The sequence below is a fragment of the Mytilus californianus genome, unplaced genomic scaffold (genome assembly GCF_021869535.1).
Source record: "Mytilus californianus isolate M0D057914Y unplaced genomic scaffold, xbMytCali1.0.p SCAF_5, whole genome shotgun sequence".
NCBI lineage: Eukaryota > Metazoa > Mollusca > Bivalvia > Mytilida > Mytilidae > Mytilus > Mytilus californianus.
The window spans coordinates 109345170-109372573 of NW_026262701.1; the positions used below are offsets into that span (position 1 = coordinate 109345170).

The following is a 27404-nucleotide window of genomic DNA, read 5'->3' on the forward strand; positions in this document are numbered from 1 at the left end:
TGCCAGGAGAGGACCACAATCTTAGGCAGAAAAACTAGCAATCCTAGTCGATAAAGATTGGAGTTTCACTGAGAATTTTACAAATGAAAAGTAGCAAAGATGAAATCATGCTTTATTTATAAAAACCCCATATAACATTATTACCAATACTTTTATGAACAACTATTTCATTAAAGGTTTTCATAAACCAGGACTGGACATAAAACATCAAAATGCCTAGTATAACAGTGATCTAACTATTAACATGACTCCTCTGTGTTAAAACATATATTCCAGTCAATTCATTTAAAGTATGAACAAGTCATCATTCAAAGTATTGGAAAACATGAATTAGTAGTCTAACAGATCCAAAGGTGATTACTTTTTACAACTCACCACTGTCAAACTACTTATGAAATATTAAGTAATTCTGAAAAGTTGTATCAGAGAAAAAGAGTTATGAAAATATTTGTTGAACAAACAGATGGACAAAAGGGCAGACAATGTGATTGCAATATACCCCCTACATTCGGAGTATTATAATGTTATTACCCAGCTTCATTTACAACTGGTACTTGGTCAAATCCTTCCTTGTTTAGTAGCTCTAATGTTTCCTGTATGGTGACTGTTGGTGTCACAGTCAGTGGAGCTCTTAAAGATAAACTACTCACTGGTAGATTCCACCACCTAAAAATAAACACAAAATTTCATACACATAATAAAACAGAGGCCCCAATGAGACTGTTTAACTTCCTTGATATTTTTTGCATAAAACTTATACAATTCAAAAAGAACATGTGTTGAATGGTAATTGTGTGGGCCAAAATCTTTTCTTGCTGATTAATTTTGCAGGACAGTGGTGTGTACATGACTTTGCAGGACAGTGGTGTGTACATGACTTTGCAGGACAGTGGTGTGTACATGACTTTGCAGGACAGTGGTGTGTACATGACTTTGCAGGACAGTGGTGTGTACATGACTATCCATTAGTTTTCAAGGTAGTAGAAACAGGCAAAAAAAAAATTGTTCGTCACAAATCCTGTAAAGTTCAATTTAAGATTTCAATCAAACAACTTATTTGTAGTTCTTGTATTGCTGATCATTTTAGCTGTTCAAAATATCAGGCAATCTATTACAGTTTTAAGTTTTGCTGTCTAAAGTTTCTCTCTATCTATTTCAGTTTTTACAAATATAAACACAAAATGGGTAAAAATGGGCAATAACTCTAGACCTTATAAGGAGGTCAACTAGTGATGTCAGCAGTGTAACTTATTTGCATGTCTTGTCTTGCTGATTATTTTACTGTTTAAAGTTCCTTTCATAGCTTTATAGATTACGGCCAAAAATACCAAAAATGGGTAAAAAAAGTCATTGAAGGGCAGTAACTTATAAAAGAATATGAAAATAAGAAGATATGGTATGATTGCCAATGAAACAGCTCTCCACAAGAGACCAAATGACACAGAAAATAACAACTATAGGTCACTGTACGACCTTCAACAATGAGTAAAACCCATACCACATAGTCGGCTATTAATGACGCCGAAATGAAGTCCAAAAAGATTTCTGTCAATTTGGCTTATTTGTTTACCAATTTTGATATTTCAGTTTCCGCAAAAAATGGAAAATGTGTAAAAATTGTCATTAAAGGGCAATTACCCCTTTAAGAAGTTTACTGTCGAGCTTATCATTTTTGCCAAAAAATTCACACTCCATCTATTATGGATTTCAAAATTATGGCTAAAAACCTTAAAAGGGGCATCAGCTACGATTAAGACAAAAATTTGAAATACAAATCTTTTTGTTTCAAGTATTGATAAAAGTGGAATTTTAAAATGATATCTTGTTATAAGCAGTTAGTTTGTCCCAAATTTGTCAAAATAAGCTCAAAAACATCGCTGATGTATTATTGACTTGCAAGTGAATAATTCGACCTTGTGAACTTTAATTTAACCCCTTAGCTGGGGATGGGTAATGCAGGCACTTGGCATGTTCAGCTATTGAAAGGAAAAGAATGTCAACATCGAAAGTGAAACAAGTGTGGACCATTTCTTTGACTGATTTGATCCACAAAAAATTCATTCTTATACAGGTAAAAATGATGATTAACTTATTTTTTTCAATCTATAACATGAAATCAAACAGACCTAGAAAAATCCAATTGCACGTGGTCACTATCTATTTATATTTATATTTATATTTATTTCGGGCTATTCGACCTTCTGTAGTCTTCGTAGGTCATCTCGATGGTTAATTCAATGGCATCTAGACTAAAATACACATGAAATGCTGATATTTATTATCAAGTCCATGCATTGTTAATTGTTTATTTTAGACTTCTTGTAATTTGGATATAAGTTTAAGTATGTTATAAATCAAACATGAGAATTGAAGTCAAATCGGTGAACATGAATTTGACAGCTAATGCCCCTTTAAGGAGTCTTCAGACACTATTGGTCAAAATATACATTGGTAGAAATTGACATTTTGAATGTTTCTTCCCCCTGCCAGATTTTCTCTATCAAAATCTGTTTTCCAGGTTTAAGCAATTACTCCTATTTTATCCATATATTCTATTTTTAGCGTTGACAGACATATCTAAAAAAAATTTAGATACCAAACTTTTGTTCCAACTGGCCCAGTTCTTTCAGAGGAGTAGTTTTGTAGAAGTTAACAGGTGACAGACGATGAATGGCAGGTAATGAAGATAGCTCACACTTGCACTTTGGGCCAGGTGAGTTAAAAAAGCAATTTTTAAATGTTTAATTAAATAAAAAAATCTTTACCAATATTGATCGCTTTAATTCTATTTTACAACTTCTTACAAGATATATGACTAGTATTTTGTTGCTCCTTTCCAAATATTTTTACTTAAATATAAATAGGAAAAATATGTACCTTAACCTGGGACTATTATACTAACGGGACTGGAAACCGTTACACCAATCAGTGTAATAATACTCAACATCACGGTCGTTAGAAGGAGGCTTTACCTGCGTGATTTATCGATACGCCATATTGTTTTGACAGTGACAGCGTGCCTTGATATTATAATTTCGGTAATTTGCTTTTTGTTTTTATAGTTATTCGAAATGATAATCCCTAATGTAAACACGATTACTATAATGATAAAAGATATCTCGTTCTTTGACAGTTGTTATTAATCACCAAATCCCGCCTAAAGTGTAAAAAAATGACATATAAAGGTTGAATTTTTCAGGATGATAACAGCGTGGGGATGATGTGGAAAAAAATATGATTCATAAAATTTCTTATAACTGTTGATTGAAAAGAGATATGCGAGTTCAGTTTGTTGTAAAATCATATTTATAGGTTATAAGTTGGATTGACCTATTTTTTTTCTTCACTTTTTAAAGTGAAAAGTGGAATAATAATCTCTTTCTCGTTACAACCGGAAACCACATGCAGGGCTCAAATAAATTATACTGTTCCTATAAAGTTGCCTACTCCTTTTTACGTGTGCAAAATTTTTATGAAAATCTGGGGTTTTTTTTGCTAAGTAATGGTCTTCAGGTGGCATTGGCATATGACTTCGCGAAAATATGTAAAATAGGTTCCACAATCAGAACTACAAAAGTAGGCCCGTTCACAGCGGCTTTTTTTTTTGCTGCCATATTGAAATTTAGGTGTAAACAGGAAGTTTAGAAAAGTTATGTATTTCATCTGTTAAAATAGTTTTATTATTCAATGACATATATTTTTATTTTTTGCATTTAATTATTATTTTTAATTTCAAATCCACCAATTTTAACGGTATTCTGTATGCTGACTTGTTCGCTGAAATTTATTGTTCACATGTACCGAATTTGAAGGCTAATTACCCACGTGACACGATAAGCTGTCAATCAAAACAAAAAATCAATAAACTACTATTGGGACAATGAAATCTCAACAGATCGATCAGTTTCCAGTCCTGTGAGTATAATAGTCCCAGCCTTAACTTATAAGTTAACTGAAATACTTTATTTCTCATGTGAATAAAAAAAGTTTGTTGAATGAGTCCACAGAAACAATCATAAATAATCTTGATTTTTGAACTGAAAAGTATTCAAATTATTTGTTTTCTGTAAAAACCAACTACCATTTTTTCTGTTTAGATAAAAGGCAGTAAATAATGCAACTGCCAACATATTTTTTTTAAATTTTCAACTAAATTATAAATTATATTCACCAGTTACCACAATATGAATAATATAATACAGTACATGTATACATAAAATGAAAATGAATGTGTGACACCTAAATTATGTTTTTCTTATAAAACAAGAGGCTCTAAAGAGCCTGCATCGCTCACCTTGGTCTATGTGCATATTAAACAAAGGACACTCTCCAACATTGTAGACAAGAATAGAATTCATGACAAAAATCTCTGTTTTGTTGATCTTGTATTGCTGATCATTTAGTCTGTTTAGTTTGTTTCTCTCTTCTCTAGTTTTTGCTCAAAACACAAAAGAGGGAAAAAAAATAATCCTCTTTTAAGGGCAATCACTCCTATAAAGAGTGACAGTCTACTAACTATATTGGCAAAATTTTACTTGTTAGTAGATCTTACCTTGCTGATAATTTTTGTGATTTTTGTGTGTCTACTCATTTATCATAATTTTTATCATATAAGGCAAAATGCAAAATAAATGGTAAAAACCATCATTAAAGGGCAATAACTCAAATAAGGAGTTGTCAGACGATTTCCTCCATATAGTCTTAATTGTAGATCTTGTCTTGAAGATCATTTTTGCTTTACTAAGTTTCAATTTATCTATTATAATTTTTAAGATATAAGGCAAAAACGCAAAAAATGGGTAAAATCATCAGTAAAGGGCAATAACCCTAATAATGAGTTGACTGACGATTTCAAATATGCAGACTTATTTGTAGAACTTGTCTTGCTGATCATTTTTAGCAATTACAGTTTCTATCTATCTAATATAGTTTTCAAGATAATTGGCAAAAATGAAAAAAAAAAGAAGGTAAAATTTGTCATTTAAGGGCAATTACTCCTATAATAAGTCGCCTGACAGTTTTGACTTATTTGGACAATTGATAGAGCTCAACATTCTGAACATTTGTGCTCCTGTCAGATCAGATTGTCTCTATTCAAAATGGTTTTCAAAGTAATCGACAAAACTTGCCTTTTACCCCTATGTTCTATTTTTAGCCATGTCGGCCATCTTGGCTGGCAGGCGGAATCATCAGACAAATTTTTTAAACTAGATACCCCAAAGATGATAGTGGCCAAGTTGGGTTAAATTTGGCCAAGTAGTTTTAGAGGAGAAGATTTTTTAAAAGTAAACGACGACGACGGACAACGACAACGGATGACGGACGCCAAGTGATAAGAAAAAAAATCTAATTTTATTCTTGGCACATACTTCTTGTAGATAAAAAAGAAAGCACCTGTAATAAAATGTGACCTTGTGATGTGATAGACTATAACACTGCATACACACACCTCAGTGTAAAATTTAACAACCTTTCCATTTAATTAACATGTGAATTTTAGTACAAAAATAAATAAGGCTTAATGGTAGTTCCCTGAAAAAGAAACATTCAAAGTTGAAATACTTTCTACAGACAGTGGTTTAGAAAGAGTTGTAGACAGAAAAAAATCTACAGAAGTCCAGAACAGATAAAATCTTAATAATAAAGGTTTAGAAGGAGGCATTACAATGACAGTAGTTTAGAAGAAGTTATGGATAACAAATTAACCATATGAAAAGTTCGTACCCAATTTGTACTTTTCATTTTTCAATAGAAAGAAAGCTCACATGAAAGAAAGAAATCACTGAAAGAAAGCTCAAAATGTACTGGACTTGTAAAAAACAAAAATGATGCCCTTATAAATATAATTTTGGATGCTTCTGTTTGTGTTGTGTTGGGTTGCTGTCTACCACACCTCTTTTATTCTTATTCTGTATTATAATAAATCAACTCCTTCTACCTTGGGGAAACAACCCTGACAATGTCATATAAAAAATAAATTCATGTAAATTATTTAGATGCAGTGCAACCAAATGGACAAGTTAATGAACCAAATCCCTGACAAGCAGGGCAACCAAATACTGTAAATTCAGAAATTATTGCGAGGTTTTTATTAATGCGAATAATGCGACTGGGTGAGTATCGCAATAATAAGAACTTGCATTCTGATAACTGAAACATGGACCTGTATGCAGATTTTTTCGAAATCGCTATAATTAGACTCGCATTTTTGTCCATTCTTGAAAAATCGCAATAATAAATGCACGCAATAATTTCTGAATTTACAGTAGACAAGTCTGTAAACCAAATCACTGACAAGCAGTGCAACCAAATTGACAAGTTAATGAACCAAATCCTTGACAAGCAGTGCAACCAAATTGACAAGTTTGTGAACGGAATCCATGAAGAGCAGTGCTAACAAAATGGACAAGTTTGTGAAATAAATACATGAAGAGCAGTGTTTTCTTTCAGTCATATAATAAAATGCTCCGCAGGGCGCAGCTTGATACGACCGCAGAGGTCGAACCCTGAACAGTTGGGGCAAGTATGGACACAACATTCAAGCTTGATACAGCTCTGAATTTGGATTGTGATTAAATATTTGACACAGCATAGGTTTCTGACACAGAATGAATGTGGTCTAAGAACTTAAAAATTTTAAATTGGACATTCACCTATTATGGTCCAATATCCAAAATCTAAATACATGGTTAGATTCAGCATATCAAAGAACCCCAAGAATTCAATTTTTGATGAAATCAAACAAAGTTTAATTTTGGACCCTTTTGATCTCAATGTGGACAAAGTTGATAACGGGGCCCAAAAATCAAAAATCTAAATACATGGTTAGATTCAGCATATCAAAGAACCCAATATATTCAATTTTTGTTGAAATCAAACAAAGTTTAATTTTGGACCCCGATTTGGACCAACTTGAAAACTGGGCCCATAATCAAAAATCTAAATACATGTTTAGATTCAGCATATCAAAGAACCCTAAAAATTCAATTTTTGTTAAAATCAAACTAAGTTTAATTTTGGACCCTTTGGACCTTTATGTAGACCAATTTGAAAACGGAACCAAAAATTAAGAATCTAAATACACGGTTAGATTCGGCATATCAAAGAACCCCAATAATTCAATTTTTGATGAAATCAAACAAAGTTAAATTTTGGACCCTTTGGACCTCAATGTGGACCAATTTAAAAACGGGGCCCAAAATCCAAAAACTTAATACACAGTTAGATTCAGCATATTAAAGAACCCCAAGAATTCAAGAATAAAACCCCATTGAAATTGATCAAGAAATAAGCAATTTATATGAAGTATCTTCTTTTGCACAATACTGTGCAATTGAATATTTCTTGCTATTGCGCAATACTGTACAATTGACAATTTCCTGCTATTGAGCAATATTGTGCTATTGGATATTTCTTGCTATTGCACAATACTGTGCAATTGAAGATTTCTTGCTATTGCGCAATACTGTGCAATTGAAGATTTCTTGCTATTGTGCAATACTGTGCAATTGAAAATTTCTTGCTATTGCACAATACTTATTATATAATAATTTACACATCCTGTTTGGTGTGTATCTCCTACCATATCATTATTATTTGCTTTTAAATATAAATCAGAAATAACCAACTTAAAATGGAAAATTTTAAAAGAAAAAAAAAAGGAAAAGAAAAAAAAAGAAAAAAAAAAATCCCCCCCCCTATTTTTTGAAACCCCTTATGATTCATCACCCCCAAACTCAATCCCAGCCTTCCCTTTGTGGTATGGTACCTTGCAGTACAATTTCAGAGAGATCCATACACTTGAACACAAGTTATTGTCTGGAAACTAGAAAAATGCTTATTTTTGGCCCCTTTTTGGCCCCCAATCCCTAAACGTTTCGGGCAATTATCCCCAAACTCAATTCCAGCTTTCCCTTTGTGATATGGAACCTTGTAGTACAATTTCAGAAATATCCATACACTTACACACAAGTTATTGTCATGAAACTAGAAAAATGCTTGTTTTTTGCCCCTTTTTTTGGCCCCTAATTCCTAAAATTTTGAGGCAATTACCCCCAAAATAAATTACAGCCTTCCCTTTGTGATATGGAACCTTGTGGTACAATGTCAGAGAGATCCATACACTTACACACAAGTTATTGTCTGGAAGTTACAAAAATGCTTATTTTTGGCCCCTTTTTGGCCCCTAATTCCTTAACTGTTGGTACCATAACCCCCAAAAACAATCCCAACCTTCCTTTCGTGGTATTGAACCTTATAGTAAAATTTCATGGAGATCTATTCACTTAAACTAAAGTTAGAGTGCGAAAACCAATGTGTCTTCGGACGACGCCGGACGACGCCAGACGACGACACCGACGACGACGACGACGCCAACGTCATACCAATATACGACCAAAAAATTTTTAATTTTTGCGGTCGTATAAAAATTATAAAGCTTACTTTTAACAAGAGGGCACATTCTGAAATGTCTTGCCTGCTTTACTGACAATTGATTTTATGTTAAAAGTCTTAAAGATAATGGTTTAACTACAAGTATCACATAAAATTAACATTTTCAGAGATCCATGACAATGAGGTCAAGGTCAGATAAATCCTGTCAGACAGACATATACACTTTACAATTATTCCATACACAAAATAGAGTTGACCTATTGCTTATGGTACTTGAAAAACAGACCAAAACACTAAAACTTAACTTTGACCAATGAACCATGAAAATAAGGTCAAGGTCAGATGATACCTGCCAGACAGACATGTACACCTAACAATCATCCCATACACCAAGTTTAGTTGGCCTATTGCTTATAGTACTTGAAAAACAGACCAAAACACAAAACTTAACATTTACAGATGAACCATGAAAATAAGGTCAAGGTCAGATGAAACCTGTTAGACTGACATGTACCCTTTACGATCATTCCATACACCATTTATAGTTGACCTACTGCTTACAGTATCTGAGAAATGCACCTAATCACGTAACTTTAACCTTGATCACTGATCCATGAAATGAGGTCGAGGTCAGGTGAACCCTGTCTGATGGACATGTAAACCAGTATGACAGATGGAAAGTTTGTAACATAAGGTATGAAGCATCTAGGTCTTCTACCGTCGGAAATATAAAACTTTATACAAGTAATTTACATCGCCGTTGCTGCAGGATAGTAATCCCTATGTCTCAAATACTGCGAATTTCATCGCAGGCAAGAAAAAAAATCATTGTTTTTATTTTGCACTCATAGTATTCTCTATATCCCCCTTCCATTACAAATTTGTCAGAATGAAAATTTAAAGGTACAAAACAAAAATTTGATAAAAAAAAATGTCTAAAATGTCAGACAATGAAAATGATCAAGTTATTGAACTTGATAACAATTTCTAAATAACAATATACAATACAAGTCTATAGATTTTTTCTAAGCTTGCAAATCATTAAAACTAGAGGCTCTAAAGAGCCTGTGTCGCTCACCTTGGTCTATGTGCATATTCAACAAAGGACACTCTCCAACATTGTAGACGTGAATAGAATTCATGACAAAAATCTGTTTTGTTATCTTGTATTGCTGATCATTTAGTCTGATTAGTTTCTCTCTATCTTCTTTAGGTTTTGCTCAAAATACAAAAGAGGGTAAAAAAAAATCCTTATTTAAGGGGCTGGGCAATCACTCCTATAAAGAGTGACAGCCTACTGCCTATATCAGCGAAATGTGACTTGTTAGTAGATCTTGCCTTGCTGATCATTTTTGTGATTTAAAGTGTATATTTATCTATTATAATTTTTATCATGTAAGGCAAAACCCCCAAAAAATGATAAAAATCGTAATTACAGGCAATAACTCCAAGGAGACGTCGGAAGATTTCCTCTATATTGTCTTAATTGTCAGGGGCTTATCTGGGTATTTTGGGAAAAAGGACCCTGGCCAGTTTTGAAATTTTTTACGTGATTTTCAATGAAATTGGGAAAATAACAAATATACCAGATGTGAGTTTAAGCGTGTTTAGTTCATTAAAAATTATCTTTTTTTTTTTGTGAAAATAAAGTAAGAAACTACATGATTACTATTTATAATTTTATTTTCTGTTCTTTTGTTTTTAAACTTAAGGATGTTCGCTACTCTGTTTCAAAATAACAAGCTTTTCAAAAGACTGTTAAAAGTTGATAGGATATAAATGAAGGAACTAAAAAAGTAGAAAAAAATTGAGGGTTAGTGTTCTTGTTTTCGAGATATAAGCCATTGAAAATCGGGCGGGAAATGACTCTCTTTAGATTTTTCATACATTTTACATTGGCACCCTTTTTCTTTCAAAAACAATGAAAAAATAATAAGGATTTTATAAGATTTTCAAATATGGCCTTTTAAATTATATGTAATAAAATTTTGAAAAGAAAAATGGGGGTTAGCAGGCAAAATTTTTTAATGACACTACATGGATAAAACCAGAGGATTCCAAATATCTGGCAAAAATTCAAAAACAAGAGGAGCGAACATCCTTAACAACAAGGCACTCAAGTTTATTTTAGTATCAAAATATCGTAGTTCTTACAGCACACATGTGATAAAAATTACACAGAAAGACAGTAACAACCTAACAGTTAACATGGTTAATATAATAAATAATTCAGAGATAGAAATAAGATGTATTTTAACTAGCCAAGCAGGCTAACACTTTTTAAATTCACTTGCTCTTCCAGATTTTTACCGGCCCTTCAAAATTGAGAAGAAATTACCTTTTGGATCTGTAGTTATATATTTACATTATAAAAACATCTAATATCAACATTTTTTAAGGATAAAGAAAAGAAATGTCACATTTTATTGGATTTTGACATGAAATTTTGTGAACTAAAAATAATTTTGAGTTTCTGTATACCATGTATAAATTATTTCCTGTTTCTTCTTTCTTTTTCATATACTAGTATCTTTTGGTTTGCAATTCTAGTGTTTATATTTCATAGCTGTATTTTGTCACCTGCCTGGAGTTTTCTTTTTTTAATCTATTTATTGCATTTGACTGGCAAACCCGGAATTAGCCATATCCACTCCAGGAATCTGATCCGGTATTGTAATTGTCTACATTTCCAGTTTATGGCAGCCATTGTTTGTCAATGTTGTTTTTGCCAGTCAGATATGTTTTTACTCAGAATTATACATCAAATGTTGGCGATTTTTCGGCATAAAGCTAGTGGTTGAACAAAATGAACATCACTGTCATGAATAATAAAGATGAAAATGAATTTTGAGCTATTTGGGAATTTTGCTCCAAAAATTGGGAAAAATGTAGGGTTTTTGCCATTGGGAATGGGTCCTAATACCGGACGGACCCTGTGGAATGCTAGAAAAATCCATGATTGTAGATCTTGTCTTGCTGATCAGTTTTGCTTATTTAAGTTTCTATCTATCTATTATAATTTTTAAGATATAAGTCAATAAAATGCTCCGCTGGGGCGCAGCTTGATACGACCGCAGAGGTCGAACCCTGAACAGTTGGGGCAAGTATGGACACAACATTTAAGCTTGATACAGCACTGAATTTGGATTGCAATTAAATATTTGACACAGCATAGGTTTCTGACACAGAATAAATGTGGTCTAAGAACTTAAAATTTTTTAATTTATCTATTCAAACCATATCATTATTATTTGCTTTTATATATAAATCAGAAATAACCAATTTAAAATGGAAAATTTTAAAGAAAAAAAGGAAAAAAAAATCCCCCCCCCCAAAAATTTTTTGAACCCCCTTATGATTCATCACCCCCAAACTCAATCCCAGCCTTCCCTTTGTGGTATGGTACCTTGCAGTACACATACATGTGATGGACTGTGAAACTAAGATCAGGAGTTTTGGAGATTAGGACTCAGATCAGGATGTTTTTAATCGACATAAATTCTGTCGTAAATGTAACCGTGTGCTGTAGAAATTGTCTGTTAAAGTGTGTTTTCTTCAACTTTCCATCCGAATGTATTATGTCTATAGTACCTTTGTACTAATAAATTTTCTCTATCTTTTTAAACTTTCAACTTGTTCAATCTAACATTCTTCTTTTTCAGTATGTTCTTTAAATTTTTTTAGGTTATCTTTTTTACCATTTTTCATTGCAATCTGAACATTTGCTTATCTATCTGCAAGTAGATCTTTTATTTTTATCTTTATGCAAGTAGATTTTTAATGCATGATAAGTAACACAATCAAACTCTATGCATGGGTCATAGTTAACCCTCAAATAATTTTCAAATTATTATTTTTTTATTTGTCCTAAAACATTTAAAACCATTTAATTACCATCCTTTTATGATTATTTGTTCAATTAATATTTTATTTATATTCTTTTAAAAATTTACATTATTTAAAGGAAAGTAACTTAAAACAATATAAATCAAGGGAAGTAACCCAACATTCATTTTAAATAAACAAAGTTTTATTACACAACAGCAGTTAGCCTGAGGTAAAAATCGTTTATTACCAGTATGTTTGACACCCAAGGTGACAAGTGAGGCCATATAATTATGCATGTTAATTGATTTACAGGTAAAATATAACTTCAGTAATGTCAGTTACACCAGATATGTTGGGCTGAAATTTTTCATTCATGAAATATTTCATACACAGGATTTTTTTGTCTTCAACGGGAGGTCGGGAGGAGACCCCTGAAAACGGGATTATTGTACTCCTGTCGGGAGGTTCACATGTATGAACTGTACAATTTCAGAGAGATCCATACACTTGAACACAAGTTATTGTCTGGAAACAAGAAAAATGCTTGTTTTTTGGCCCCAAATTCCTAAACATTTAGGGCAATTACCCCCAAACTCAAACCCAGCTTTCCCTTTGTGATATGGAACCTTGCAGTACAATTTCATAAAGATCCATACACTTACACACAAGTTATTGTCCTGAAACTAGAAAAAATGCTTGTTTTTTTGCACCTTTATGGCCCCTAATTCCTCAAATTTATAGGGAATTACCCCCAAAATCAATCCCAGCCTTCCCTTTGTGGTTTGGTACCTTGAAGTACAATTTCAGAGAGATTCATACACTTGAACACAAGTTATTGTCTGGAAACTAGAAAAATGCTTATTTTTGGCCCCTTATTCCTTAACGTTGTGGGCAATTACCCCCAAAATCAATTCCAGCTTTCCCTTTGTGATATGGAACCTTGTAGTACAATTTCATAAAGATCCATACACTTACACACAAGTTATTGTCAGGAAACTAGAAAAAATGCTTGTTTTTTGCCCCTTTTTGGCCCCTAATTCCTAAAATTTGGAGGCAATTACCCCCAAAATCAATCCCAGCATTCCCTTTGTGATATGGAACCTTATGGTACAATGTCAGAGAGATCCATACACTTACCGTATTTTGCGGATTAAAAAGCGCACCCCTAAATAAGGCGCACGGCCGTTTTTGGGGGTGAGGATTGTTTTTTTCCTTACATAAAGCGCACCTGCATATAAAGCGCACAATGTCAGAGAGATCCATACACTAACACACAAGTTATGTCTGGAAGTTACAAAAATGCTTATTTTTGGCCCCTTTTTGGCCCCTAATTCCTTAACTGTTGATACCATAACCCCCAAAATCAATCCCCACCTTCCTTTTGTGGTATTGAACCTTATAGTAAAATTTCATAGAGATCCATTCACTTTAACTAAAGTTAGAGTGCGAAAACCAATGTGTCTTCGGACGACGACGACGCCAACGCCAACGTCATACCAATATACGACCACAAAATTTTTTTGCGGTCGTATAAAAACACAAAAAATTGGTAAAAATCATCATCAAAGAGCAATAACTCTAATAAGGAGTCAGCTGAAGATTTCAACAATGGAACTTATTTGTAGAACTTGTCTTGCTGATCATTTTTGCAATGTAATGTTTCTCTGTATCTATTACAATTTTCAAGATAATAGGCAAAAATGAAAAAAAAAATGGTAAAATTTGTCATTTAAGGGCAATAACTCCTATAAGAAGTCGTCTGACAATTAAGACTTATATGGACAATTGGTAGAGCTCAACATTTTGAACATTTTTGTTCCAGTCAGATTTTCTCTATTCATAACAGTTTTCAAAATAATAGAAAAAACTTGCATTTTTACCCTATGATCTATTTGTAGCCATGGCAGCCATGTTGGTTGGTAGGCGGGGTCATCGGACACATTTTTTAAACTAGATACCCCAATAACAATTCTGGCCAAGTTTGGTTAAATTTGGCCCAGTATATTCAGAGGAGAAGATTTTTGTAAAAGTTAACCAACGACAACAGACAACGGACGACAGACGCCAAGTGATGAGAAAAGCTCACTTGGCCCATTGGGCCAGGTGAGCTAAAAAGATGAGTGGATAAGTGATTTATCAAATTTCCAAAACAAAAAATATGATTAAAAAGAAGAAATACAGATTACAAAGAGTCAAACACTTTGGAACACCAGCCACTAATAAGTATATGTATAAATATGCACAGGTTAAAGTAAAAAGATTTGCTGTTTTTTTTTACCAAAACAGTTAAACAGCTCAATGACAAAATATGCAATTCAATGTTCCTAAACTACTACAAATAGGTTATGATGATTTGTTAAATGATGAAACAGAAAAAAAACTTGCTACCTGTTTTGTGTGTCAGACCTAAAACAATATAAAACATCTGAATATATTACTTTACTGTTTAGTACATTTACTACTTAGATAATATTACATGCTGAAGGTACTAAATGTTTTAAGAGATTTTGTACACACAAGACCTTGGAGCATGCCAGTTTCACTTGTAAAATTTAGTGGAGTTATACAGTGTCATATTTTTTTCACCCTTTATTACAGGAAAATTGTCAAAACTTGTTTCAAATTAGCTTAATAATGTATTCAACTTAAAAAATAAACATGACAGACAAATGCTTTTGAAGTCCTACATTACAAACAATTAAAGATGTGTGTTTTAACTCTATTGAGACCAAATTGTAAATATCCTGCAAAATTTAAAGATCACCTTAAAAATAAACATTTCAACTAATTTCTCTGAAATCTTACCATTCATCAGCAGATGGGACCTGGTTATCAATCTGTAAGAAATCTCTTTGGCTCATCCAATCATCACTCAGAAATTTTGTCCTGGTAAAAAATGTTCATCTGTTACAAATGCAGGAGAAGATAGTGTTTAATTAATAAGTGTGAATTGTTAAATAATAGTCCATACAAGAATCATGCAAATCCAAATTCTATGATACACTCATGAAAGGTTATAAATATCTATTTTTGTCCATCTGCTGCAATATGGGTGTAGATGAAAGGAACAAGTTATATTTTCCATTTACCAGTCAGGGGACTTACTTAATGAGTGATTTTCTAAATCACTGAATCAAGTAACATTATGTCCATAAAGGTTGGAAGTAAGAGTTGTCTTTCTTTAATAATCACCTATTTAAGTAGTACAAATTAATCACTAGACTAAGTGATTTAATTTTATTGTAGCTTTAAATATAGAATACTAATGATCCAGGGACTAATTATGTTGCTAAAATTATCAGAACCAACATCTGTGTTGATAGGATGACCGGGTCATGTCAGGTGATGACCTTGTAATAAATCTAGGATAATGACATAAAAATCACTTGTTTAAGTATCATACCTCAATTTTCTTCCAAAAAATCACTTCTTTAAGTATCATTATTTTAATAACCCCACTAATTTCAACATCCCCGAACAGTGAAATTTTGATGGCGAACAGTAGAATTTTATTACATAATCTATAAGATGAAACCTTGAATTTTAAAGGAAAAATACTCCCACTGCTGGGAAAAATCTGTTGAGAAAGTATCAGTTCATTATGTAAAGCCTTTATTATAGCATTTTTTCAACTAAAATAGAATTTGCAGCTAAATGATTGCATCAAAGGCATAAACTTTGCTGCTTAAAAGAAGCAAAAAGTTCATTTTTTTCAATTTTACTAATGTAAAGATATTATCTAAACCTATGTGCTTAAAATTTTGATAAAACTACAAAATCACAATTTGTGACAAAACTTCCAATTTGCTACTTAAACAAGTGATTTAAAAATCACTTATTTCAATAAGTCCCCTGATTGTTTACTGCATTACCATGACAAATAATTAGCATACGTTTTATGATAGATTCTATAGGATATTATTGGAGTTATCTCCTTTATAATGAGTCTTATAATGCATTCTATAGAATGTACATGCCTGTAATGTTATAAGTTTTTCAGTAATGGTAACCTCAAAATATATATCAATTTTTAAAGTACATGCAATTATTGAAATTGATTGAACTAAAAATAATACAAAGAATCTGAAATTAAAATTTACATGAATAACTTTTAACATCAATATATAATTACATATTATTTAATTTTGGAAGAGAACATGTCTTCTGATTGGCTGAAAGTTTTTTTTGTCTATCAGCTCATAGACATAATTTTGTCATGTGACCGTGACGTCATCAACGTTTTATCATGATTTACTCCTTAAAAATGAAATTTATAATTAAATTATAAGGAATGACTGTACACTGGTTATTGTGCACCACATTTTTTTATGTTATTTCGAATAGACAGAAAAAATATTACATTCATTCCTTAAATAACTGATATATTATAATTCAACATTAAAAAAACAAAATGTATGTTCATTTCACATAAAATTTGACATGGCCATAAATAAATGTGAATGTATAGGGAAAACATGTTTGTCAGTTTTTGAAGAGTTACAATTTCCTGTACATTTAAAATCAAATATTTCAAACAAAAAGTCCCCATTGTTTCATACTGACTTAGATGCGAGTTGTTACGCCTAACTACTTGATCTATTAAAAGCAGTAAAATGATGTCTTCCAAAAATTAAATGAGTTCAGAAATTGTTTCCTCCCATAGCATACATATGTTTCATTTTCTGCTTCTTTTGTTGAAGAATCCTCTCTGTCTGTCTATAACACATCTAACAAATTATCTTTGAGACTTACATATAATTTCTTACAGAATCTGCTAAAATAACAACACATCTCTGTCCTTCTTTCAATCCAAAATCTTTGATTGCTTTTAAGGCACAATACATTGTTGCCCCAGAACTGCCACCTGTAAAGATAAATATAATACTAGAAATGGTGGCAGTATAAAAAGTCATTTTTTTGGCTCCATGAATTTGAATCAACAAGAATGCACACATTGTCAAGCTAAGCATCGCCCCATTTGTAGTTCAAAGTATCTGAAAACAGGAAGTCTGACAAATCTGAAATATGCACACTCAGGCCATAATCTTGCCGGCGAAATGACGATTTAAGTCGCCAAAGAATTTTGAAAATCGCTAAATCTCGCCGGCCGACTGACTTCATAGCGAAGTCAAATCGCTATCAAAATCGGTATAAGGGAGACAACTTGTGATTGACAAGTCTCACAGGTAAAAAAAATGGCGGCTGACAAGGAAAATCGAGATTTTCAAAACGACCCAGGACTAATACTGTAAACGATCAAATTAGATAAATACAACGGCGACTTTGAACATCCTCGGATATAACTTTCAAGACTGTTCAAACGGAATACTGACCGCCTGTTTAAGTTATCGTTTTACGATGATTTTCATCAGAGGATGTTGCGTAATCACTCAGCTGATTTGTTTTATTTTTATTACCTACACGAGTCGATCAATTTTACTATTCGGTAGATAAAGGGTGGGAACTAACGGTAGATTTATTATATTCATTGAATAAAAATTGAAATATAAAAGGTAGAAAAATACAGCTGATGGATAATGTGATTGCAAACGTACGACACTCAACCAGATTGTAATCAGCAGTGGATTTTTTCTCATGACCACTTCGTTGATATGGATGAAATTTTTAAAAAAATTTGTAAGAGTTCCGCGGAACCCAGTGTCTCGCCTACTTTTGCTGTTAATCGCAGGCTCAACAAAAATGAGGAAAAAAATTAATAAAAATATTCCTCTCTATAATATCTTTTGATTGTAAGTAGCTTCTGTCCAAGTTTGGTAAAAATCCAGGATAGTTTATGAATCTAATAAATGTTTTAAAAACTTAAACTGCAGACTGTATGTAATATTAACTAGAAGAAAAACAATGTCCATTTATAAGTAAAAAACGGAAAAAATGGAACAAAATTTTAACAAATTTTCCTTCTAGATACTAGCTTTTAATCATAAACAAGCTTCTGTCTAAGTTTGGTACAAATCCAAGATAGTTTAAGAAAGTTCAGAGTGAATGTAATGTAAACTGGCAGAAAAACTAAGTCCATTTATAAGTTAAATACGGATAAACTGGATTTTTTTTACAAATTTTACTTCTGGATACTATCTTATGATCATAAACAAGCTTCTGTCCAAGTTTGGTACAAATCCAGGATAGTTTAAGAAAGTTGTTAAAATTTTAAAAACTTTAACCACAGAGTGAATGTTATGTTAACTGGCAGAAAAACTAAGTCCATTTATAAGTAAAATACGGAAAAAATGGAATTTTTTTTTTACAAAATTTACTTCTAGATACTATCTTATGATCATAAACAAGCTTCTTTCCAAGTTTGGTAGAAATCCAGGATAGTTTAAGAAAGTTATTAAAATTTCAAAAACTTTAACCACAGAGTGAATGTAATGTTTCCTGGCAGAAAAACTAAGTCCATTTATAAGTAAAATACGGAAAAAATGGATTTTTTTTTTTACAAAATTTACTTCTGGATACTATCTTATGATCATAAACAAGCTTCTGTCCAAGTTTGGTAGAAATCCAGGATAGTTTAAGAAAGTTATTAAAATTTCAAAAACTTTAACCACAGAGTGAATATTTGTGGACGCCGCCGACGACAACGACGACGACGACGCCGACGGAATGTAGGATCGCTATGTCTCGCTTTTTCGACAAAAGTCGAAGGCTCGACAAAAATGATAGAAATTAGCTCTTTATCGGATAATTATTTTGCGATTGAAAGATATTTTTATTTATAGACTTACAATCTTTAACTATAATCTTAATTTACAACTAACATAAATGTGCTGGACATTCAATAATGTTTTACAAAATAATGACAAGTGATATAAATTAAATTCCCAGTCATGTGAAATTCATCAGGTTAACTGAGAGTCATATTTTTCTGGAGCTTTTAAAAATAAATTGAGGCAGATGCACATGAATTTAATGCATCATAATCTTGATAATATCACTAGGCTACTCCCTCATGTCCCAATCAACAAATTTTATTTAGAACACATTATGGTATCAATAAATAAATAACAACTATATATTGTCTAAACCTTTTTATTAAGAACTTTCTATATATAAATTCATTGTGTACAATAACATATGAAAAAACTGCAAGTATATCTTTTATTGAATATAAAACAATTTCCTTAGTGATACATGTGATAAGCATGAAAACACGATGCAACCGAAACGGTAATGGAATCTCACTTCTCCAAGAAGTTGACCACTTCTCCCTTCTCTCTCATGGAAGGAGAAGTCACTTCTCCCTCTTAAAAATCCTAGATTAGGCCCTGTGCACACTAATGTCAACTCATTATTTGGGGCAATATCCCTAATGCGCCTCAACTTGAGGAACACAAAAGTTGTGCATAAACAAAAAACTAAAAAATTCAGCAATTTTTATGTTTATAAAGGGACATAACTCAAGAATGGTAAAAGTGTTGCCACCAAATTTCGTACTTAATCTGTATTATGTAGTAATAAGCATTGTGTATAAGTTTCATAACATTTGGTTGAGGGAACCTAAAGTTAGAAGAAGAAAACAAAAAATTTGTACTTGATCTTAGTTTTGTGGTAATGAATATTGTGTATAGGTTTCATAATGTTTGGCTGGGGCAAACTTAAGTTATAGATTGGAAACTAAAAATTTTGCAATCTTTGCAAAATTTATAAAGGGGCATAACTCAATATTGGTTAAAGTGACACTACCCAAATTCAACTTGATCTGTGTTTTATCAGTGGAAGTCAAAATTAAACATTGCATTGTATAAAGCATTGATTGTAGTTGATTCAACTATAATCATGGACAAAGGAAGATAACTCCAATTTAAAAATATATTATAAACTTGATAATTAGAAGAAAATAAAATTTTTGCAATTTTTCCATTTATAAAGGGACATAACTCTAGAACGGTTAAAGTGACGCCACCAAAATTCAAACATGATCTGTGTTTTGTTGTTATAAGCATTGTGTATAAGTTTCATAACATTTGGTTGAGGCAAACTTAAGTTAGAGAACAGAAACTAAAAATTTTGCAATTTTTCCTTTTATAAAGGGGCATAACTCTAGATCAGTTAAAGTGACGCCACCAAAATTCAAATTTGATCTGTGTTTTGTGGTAATAAACATTGTGTATAAGTTTCATAACATTTGGTTGAGGCAAACTGAAGTTATAGAACGGAAACTAAAAATTTTGCTATTTTTCCATTTATAAAGGGGCATAACTCTAGATTGGTTAAAGTGACGCCACCAAAATTCAAACTTGATCTGTGTTTTGTAGTAATAAGCATTGTGTATAAGTTTCATAACATTTGGTTGAGGCAAACTCTAGTTAGAGAACGGAAACCAATTTCGGGACGTACGTACGTACGTAAAGACGGACAAGGGTAAAACTTAATGCCCCCACCGCTACGGCGGGGGCATAAAAATCTCTGTGTAGTGATATTGGACATGTTTCTATTGTCAACAAGTGACTGAGCTTAACCATTTGTGTTAATTTGAAAAGTAGAGGACCATAGAATAAATGTGTAAAAACTATGCAGTTATTAAATGTATGCAAAGTATTAAATTTTCAAAGAACTCATTGTGTGAAAAAAGGGATCTTTTACCAGCAGGAGCCACATCAAGAAAGGATTTTCGGGGTGTGCTAATTTACGGAAAAATGAATCACACTTCGTACCCCGAAAATTTAATCACATATGTGAAAATGTCTCAGCTTCGAAATGAGCCATCATGCATATCCAAGTTTACGATATGGACTGTGCTACAGAGGAAAACGTTACCATTACTGCCTATGTAAAATCAATTACGCATATTGCCCCATTTACAATGGATGAGCTGCAGACCAACAATGAAATCATTATGTTCAGTAGTATTGGAGAAAAGTGTGAAATTTTTTTAAACTCATCAATGTCAACCTGCTGACTAATTAAAAAGTCCTTTCATTCTGAAGTCCCCGAGATGTGTGACAAAAATATTTGTAGGAAAAACAGAGGGACTGACGGACAAACTTAAAAACAGAGGGACAGACTGACAAACTTACAAACAGAGGGACAGATGAACAAACTTACAGAGGGACAATGTGATTGCCATATGGGGATATAAAAAGTAAAATTCTATCAAATAAATACTTTAGATGTTCACAGGACATTAGTCTGTCTGATATCAATTAAATTTCCTATTGTATTATTTTAAAATTTTCAGCAGCTGATTATTCATAACTGGTCAAAAGTTTTGAATTCCATTCTAAAATATTTCAAGAACAACCATAATCAACAGCATCACATTATTCATCACAAAGTAGTCCCTCCTCTCTGCTTAATTTTCTGGACATTATAAACAAACCTTTATCCAATGATTTATTCACCACAAAGTAGTCCCTCCTGTCTGATTAATAGCATGGACATGATAAATGATTCTTTATCAAATGATTTACTCACTAAAAAGCAATCCCTCCTTTCTGATTAATCGCCTGGACATGACAAATGATTCTTTATCCAATGATTTACTCATTACAAAGTAGTCCCTACTCTCTAATTAATTGTCTGCAATGATTTACTCACCGCAAAGTAGTGCCTCCTCTCTGATTAATTGTCTGGACATGAAAATTAAATCTTTATCCAAAATGATTTACTTTACACAAAGTAGCCCTCCTCTCCGATTAATAGTCTGCAATAATTTACTCACCACAAAGTAGTCCCTCCTCTCTGATTAATCTTCTGGACATGATAAATGAATCTTTATCCAATGATTTGTACCACTTGTCTACTTGCTGAAATAAAATATAAGTTAACTGTGAGATGTAATCGGCAATGCCAAAAAACAAGTATCACTATTATTTTTAGCTATTAAAAATGATGCAAAACAAGTATCTTAAGTTCATTTAAAGCACAGAATTTGAATTAATAGTCACAAGACGCCCCATGACTTACGGATCTATCACAAACTGTTGGTATAAAGTCATAACCAGTTCCCTCAACTTCGTATCCTGTCACCTCTGTTTCATTTAACTGTTCTGGTTCAGCAATAATAGAACCTTCTGGATCAACACCAATTATCTAAACAAAATACAAAACTCATATTCATTTACTTGTGCAGCTTACTAATTTTGAAGGCATAGTTATAGCCCTTAGTTGTCCGTATAATTTTTCTTTATAAAATTGTATATATAAGGTCAAATTTCATCACTTCTCATAACAACGTTGCTCTTATAGATCTAGAGTGTTTAACTATCTGTCTTTAATAGGCTAAGTTGTCTTGTCTGTTCATAAAAGTACAATTTCATGGACTATAAAAATCTCATTTTTTGTCAGTACTTCCAGGGAACATGGCCTTGCGGAGTTAATAAACATCTGTGCATAGTGGATTCTTTATGCAGTTCTTCAAATAAATGTATGAACTCTTTCTAAAAAATATTATCAAAGATAAGATTAATTTCAAAAAGGTTTTTAAACCCTTATTCCACACACTATTCATAAGTTAATAAAAATAGTATTTCAAGGACTTAAAAGTAACCACTCACTTTACACTTTGGACATTTCATTTTGATTTTTCTGGCAATTCCTGTCAATGTTCCTCCTGTTCCAGCCCCAAGAACTACCATGTCTACATTTCCTACAATGAAATAAACTTGTTCTGTTTATATGGTATAACACATGCTAATACATGAGATTCATTTAAGAATATATGAGATTCATTTAAGAATATATGAGATTAATCTCCTAAATGTCCTCATATACATACCATCACAGGAATTCAGAATTTCTTGGGCTGTTCCATCAAAATGAGCTATAGGGTTACTGGCATTTCTGTACTGTAAAAACAAAACACATGGGTAATTTACTAAAAATCTAACTCACAAATATGAATTGTTTGGTTTACACAATCTGATGGTGGTTCTTTCATGTGTTATTGTGTTTATAGCTTGCTGTTAATGTATACCCTACACTTCCTATAGGCATAGATATTGCAAAAATAAAATACAATACAAGGATTTTATCTTGTGTGTGGTGCTTAAATTCTTAAATTTAACATTTGGATCATTGATGAAGTTTTACATATAACCCATACCATGATAACTGAAACTTGATAATGATTACATTTCAATGTACAATTATATTTCCAGGTATGAAATCACAGAACTACATGAATATTTTTTCAGGGCTACTTTCATTTCCCTGTTTATGAAAGAATTATTGTTTTATACAACTTCCATTGATATTCTTTTGCTTCATACACTAATAATAATATTTATATACCAATTGTATTTTATAATTCCAAAATATCTACCTGGTCCAGAATATGCGAGTTAGGAATTTCTTCCATTAAACGTTTAGCGACACCAATGTGAGATTCTGGTGAATCAAAGGCTGCAGACGTAGGAGTTCTCACTATCTCAGCTCCAAAGGCTCGAAGGACATCAACCTAAACAAAATATAAAAAATTCTCCCTTAATGTTTTAAAACATAGGTCTCAGACTTCAGAAGGCTTAAGACAGAAACATCTTGCTAATGTCTTAGGCCTTCTGAAGTCTGAGACCTATGTTTTAAAACTACATGGTAGACAGACTTTCTGTTCTCAGTACCAAGCATAGTAAAGTAGCTGTGTTTTCAAAGAAGAAATTAATTGTAAACCTGATTCAGTAAAGAATGAGCGCATGATACGCCCGTCGTCTTGTGTGTGAATTTTTATGCAATAATCATAAATAGTTTCTAACATACGGCCTGACATGCTAAAACCCCCTTTTTTTTTTACAAAAAACTCAATATCTCTAAAATAAAATTTGAATCAAAACCCAAAAGTATACAGATCTTTAGATTAATATAACTAAGAAGTGTGTAAAATTTTAAGCAATAATCATAAATCATTTTTGAGATACAGCGCGACATGTGAAAACCCCCCTTTTAAAAAAAAATAAATCAATATCTCAAAAATAAAATTTTAAATCAAGACCAAAAAGGAATACAGATCTTGAGATTAATATAACTAAGAAGTGTGCAAAATTTTAAGCAATAATCATAAATCGTTTTTGAGATACGGCGCAACATGTGAAAAACCCCTCCCCCTTTTTTTACAAAATACTCAATAACTCAAAAATAAAATTTTGAATCATCACCAAAAAGTATACAGGTCTTAAGATTAATATAACTAAGAAGTGTGTAAAGTTTTAAGCAATAATCATAAACTGTTTTTGAGATACGGCGCGACATGTGTAAAACCCCTCCCCCTTTTTAACAAAATACACAATACACTGTATCTCTAAAATAAAATTTTGAATCATCACCAAAAAGTATACAGATCTTAAGATTAATATAACTAAGAAGTGTGTAAAGTTTTAAGCAATAATCATAAATTGTTTTTGAGATACGGCGCGACATGTGAAAAAAACACACACCTGTTTTAGTTACTAAGTCCCGTAACTCAAAAAGTTTTAATCTTATTTTCACCAAAAAGTATACAGATCGTTTGACCATCATAAGAAACAACTATTTTAAGTTTCATGAAATTTGGATAAGTCGTTCTTAAGTTACGGTGCAACATGTTTACGCCGGACAGACAGGAGGACAGACGATATTTGTATACCATAAATTTTGACGGGCGTATAAAAATAGGTTGATTCAATTTCAAAACCTTGGCATAAATGATGACCTGAAAGAGAAAACAATCATTTGGTACAAGTTGCAATTTTGATACAAATAAGTTATGAATGCAAAATTAGATATGTTTGAAATATTCAGAGCCCAATGCGCACCCCAACCCATACACATCCTCATGATTAGTCAATTAAAACTTGTTTGAGTGAACTGGAAATTACTATAAGTCCTTGTATGAACAATACAACCTATATAGACACTTATCTACCAACAGGATCATTATAAAGGTTACCTTCTCTCTACTCATTTTCTCTGGCATTACAATAATACATCTGTAACCTTTTACTGCAGCAGCCATTGCTAGTCCAATTCCTGTAAAATATTGCATTTATATTTAACAATAGGAATTACCATCTGTCAAGGGAGACAATCAAGAACTTTCCCTGAATATTTTTCAAATTTAATACGATGAGCATTGTGGCAATACTGGGAAAATTAGTTGTAATTTTTTAGAATTTTTCAAAATTTGCCTCTTTATCATTTAAATAAAAGAAGATATTTCTCCATACATTAAATCCAGTATCAAATTTTATAACCAGATGTAGTTTCTATCTAAACAATTTAAGTTACCAGCATCTTTACTTATATTATGAGGTGTAATTGTCAGACCCTTTAGTTACTCTTAACTACCTTGTTTTATCTGCACATCCTGTAGTAGGTTGTGACTCAACACTAACAGTAACCTGCAACCTGTATAAATTTTTACCTGTATTTCCAGATGTTGGTTCTATAAGAACATCTCCCGGTTTGAGAATACCCATCTTCTCAGCATCTTCCACCATTCTATAACCAATCCTGTCTTTCACGCTGCCTCCTGGGTTGAAAAACTCACATTTGGCCACTAAAAAATAAAGTAACATAAAATAGATAGTGTACAATATGGTGTATCAGGCTTGGTTGAAGTATTCACATAAAGAAAGAACACGAAAAGAACTAATAAACATGATAAAAATTGAGAATGCTTCAATGAAATATTGTGTACAGGGATTTCACATATTCCTTCACTTTTCTACACTTTAACACTTGTGTTTTTTAGTACAAAGGTAAACTTTGGCATTTTATGTCTGGTTACGATCCAAACTTAAAGGGACACACTATAAATTAACATAATTAATTTATAAAGAAATCATCTGGTGTGACATAATTCCTTGATCCCAGGATAGATGCCTTAGATTCTGGTCCAATTTCTGTTTGCATCAGATTTGTCAAGCAGTGATCCAGGATCCCAGACTACCCCAATGAATATGTTCATTGACTATTGCTTGAATGCACATAACATGTATATATATATATATATGGATCTTCATGTTGTCAATTGTCTTTTTATATGTATCCATTTTTGTCATTTGCAGATTTAATATTTATATAAAAATAAGGATATGTGATAGGATTGCCAATGAGACTATCAATCAAGAGAACATATGATTATATAACATTTACATGATATAAGAACTCTACTTTTGTGTCGACAGTCAGACAGTAATACTTGAAAACTCACATATTTCACATTGTAGTCCTTCTTTCTTTGGAATGTTGTTGAGTTTGACTAGAGGTGTGTTACCAATCTGATGTAAAATATTTGGTAGAATCTTAGGTTTTGGCGTTCTGAAAAAAAAAAAAAAAAAAAAAACTCAATAACATGTCGTTGGTGAGCAATTGCAATTCACTTGCATCTCTGTCCTATATTTTTTTTCTTATACATGTGTAGTATTTTCTATATGCACTTGAGGAGATATTACATTATCCCTTTGGCTATTAATACCACTAACTTAATTTTATCATGTTTATAGCATACCTTTTTACCAATTTTACAGGCAAGATAATAGCCTTGACATACTGTAACCATGGTAACACTGAATCTTTTTCTGCAGTGTAATTTTCTGAACAATACACTATTGTCAACATTCTGACATATTTTCCCTAAGGTTTCATTTTAGATGAAATAAACAGACAAGTGCAAGTGTGGAGAAGAACTATACTAGTGTAGAGAAGAAATAAATAAGTACATCAACTGAAATGCTGAAGTGTACTAATTTCCCCTGTCAACTTTTAACACATTTTATTGTCAAAACCAGAAAAAAACTACAATGGATAGGACATACGTTTTAAACTAACCAAATCTTCTCAGATACAAAATAACTATTACATGAGACAAAATCCAAAATAGTTAACTCACACAACCTCATCCTGAACATGCATGGTGTTAAGTAACCATCAATCAGTCAATAAGAAATGTATGAAATTGAAAAAGAAAAACATAACATACATGTAGCACAGGGGCAAACAGACATGTTTATATATGACTCTTTCTATACCAATTTAAAAAATATTTTTTGTGACATTACTTACACATCAGCATGTATATGTGGAGTCTCCTCCATTGACTTGGCTTGATGAAATGTACATTTGCTAGGCAGATCTGGGCGTTGCCACTTCCTAAAAGGACTTTCTGAGATGTTCAAGTTTGCAATATTAGCCATCTTTTAGCTGCTGAAAAACAAATTCCTGTAAGATTATCAATTCAGTGGCAGAAC

General features: G+C 32.2%; 1 protein-coding gene across 3 annotated transcripts in view; it reads right to left on the reverse strand.

The window, feature by feature from the left end:
* LOC127700556 (cystathionine beta-synthase-like) overlaps positions 1 to 27404 on the reverse strand; it is an 80423-nt gene that overhangs the window by 6174 nt on the left and 46845 nt on the right. The window contains exons 2-14 of one of the 3 annotated variants that reach the window (XM_052204103.1): positions 27220 to 27357; positions 26369 to 26475; positions 25577 to 25711; positions 25103 to 25182; positions 23507 to 23641; positions 22961 to 23030; positions 22740 to 22831; positions 22150 to 22275; positions 21905 to 21989; positions 16975 to 17086; positions 15028 to 15108; positions 14611 to 14628; positions 532 to 666 (exon numbers count right to left, since the gene is read on the reverse strand). In XM_052204103.1, coding sequence (XP_052060063.1) covers positions 532 to 666; positions 14611 to 14628; positions 15028 to 15108; positions 16975 to 17086; positions 21905 to 21989; positions 22150 to 22275; positions 22740 to 22831; positions 22961 to 23030; positions 23507 to 23641; positions 25103 to 25182; positions 25577 to 25711; positions 26369 to 26475; positions 27220 to 27350 — 1307 coding nt within the window. In that variant the 5' untranslated portion in view covers positions 27351 to 27357. Of the gene's footprint in view, positions 1 to 531; positions 667 to 14610; positions 14629 to 15027; positions 15109 to 16974; positions 17087 to 21904; positions 21990 to 22149; positions 22276 to 22739; positions 22832 to 22960; positions 23031 to 23506; positions 23642 to 25102; positions 25183 to 25576; positions 25712 to 26368; positions 26476 to 27219; positions 27361 to 27404 lie in introns of all 3 variants that reach the window. The other 2 variants (XM_052204102.1, XM_052204104.1) reach the window with 2 other exon arrangements.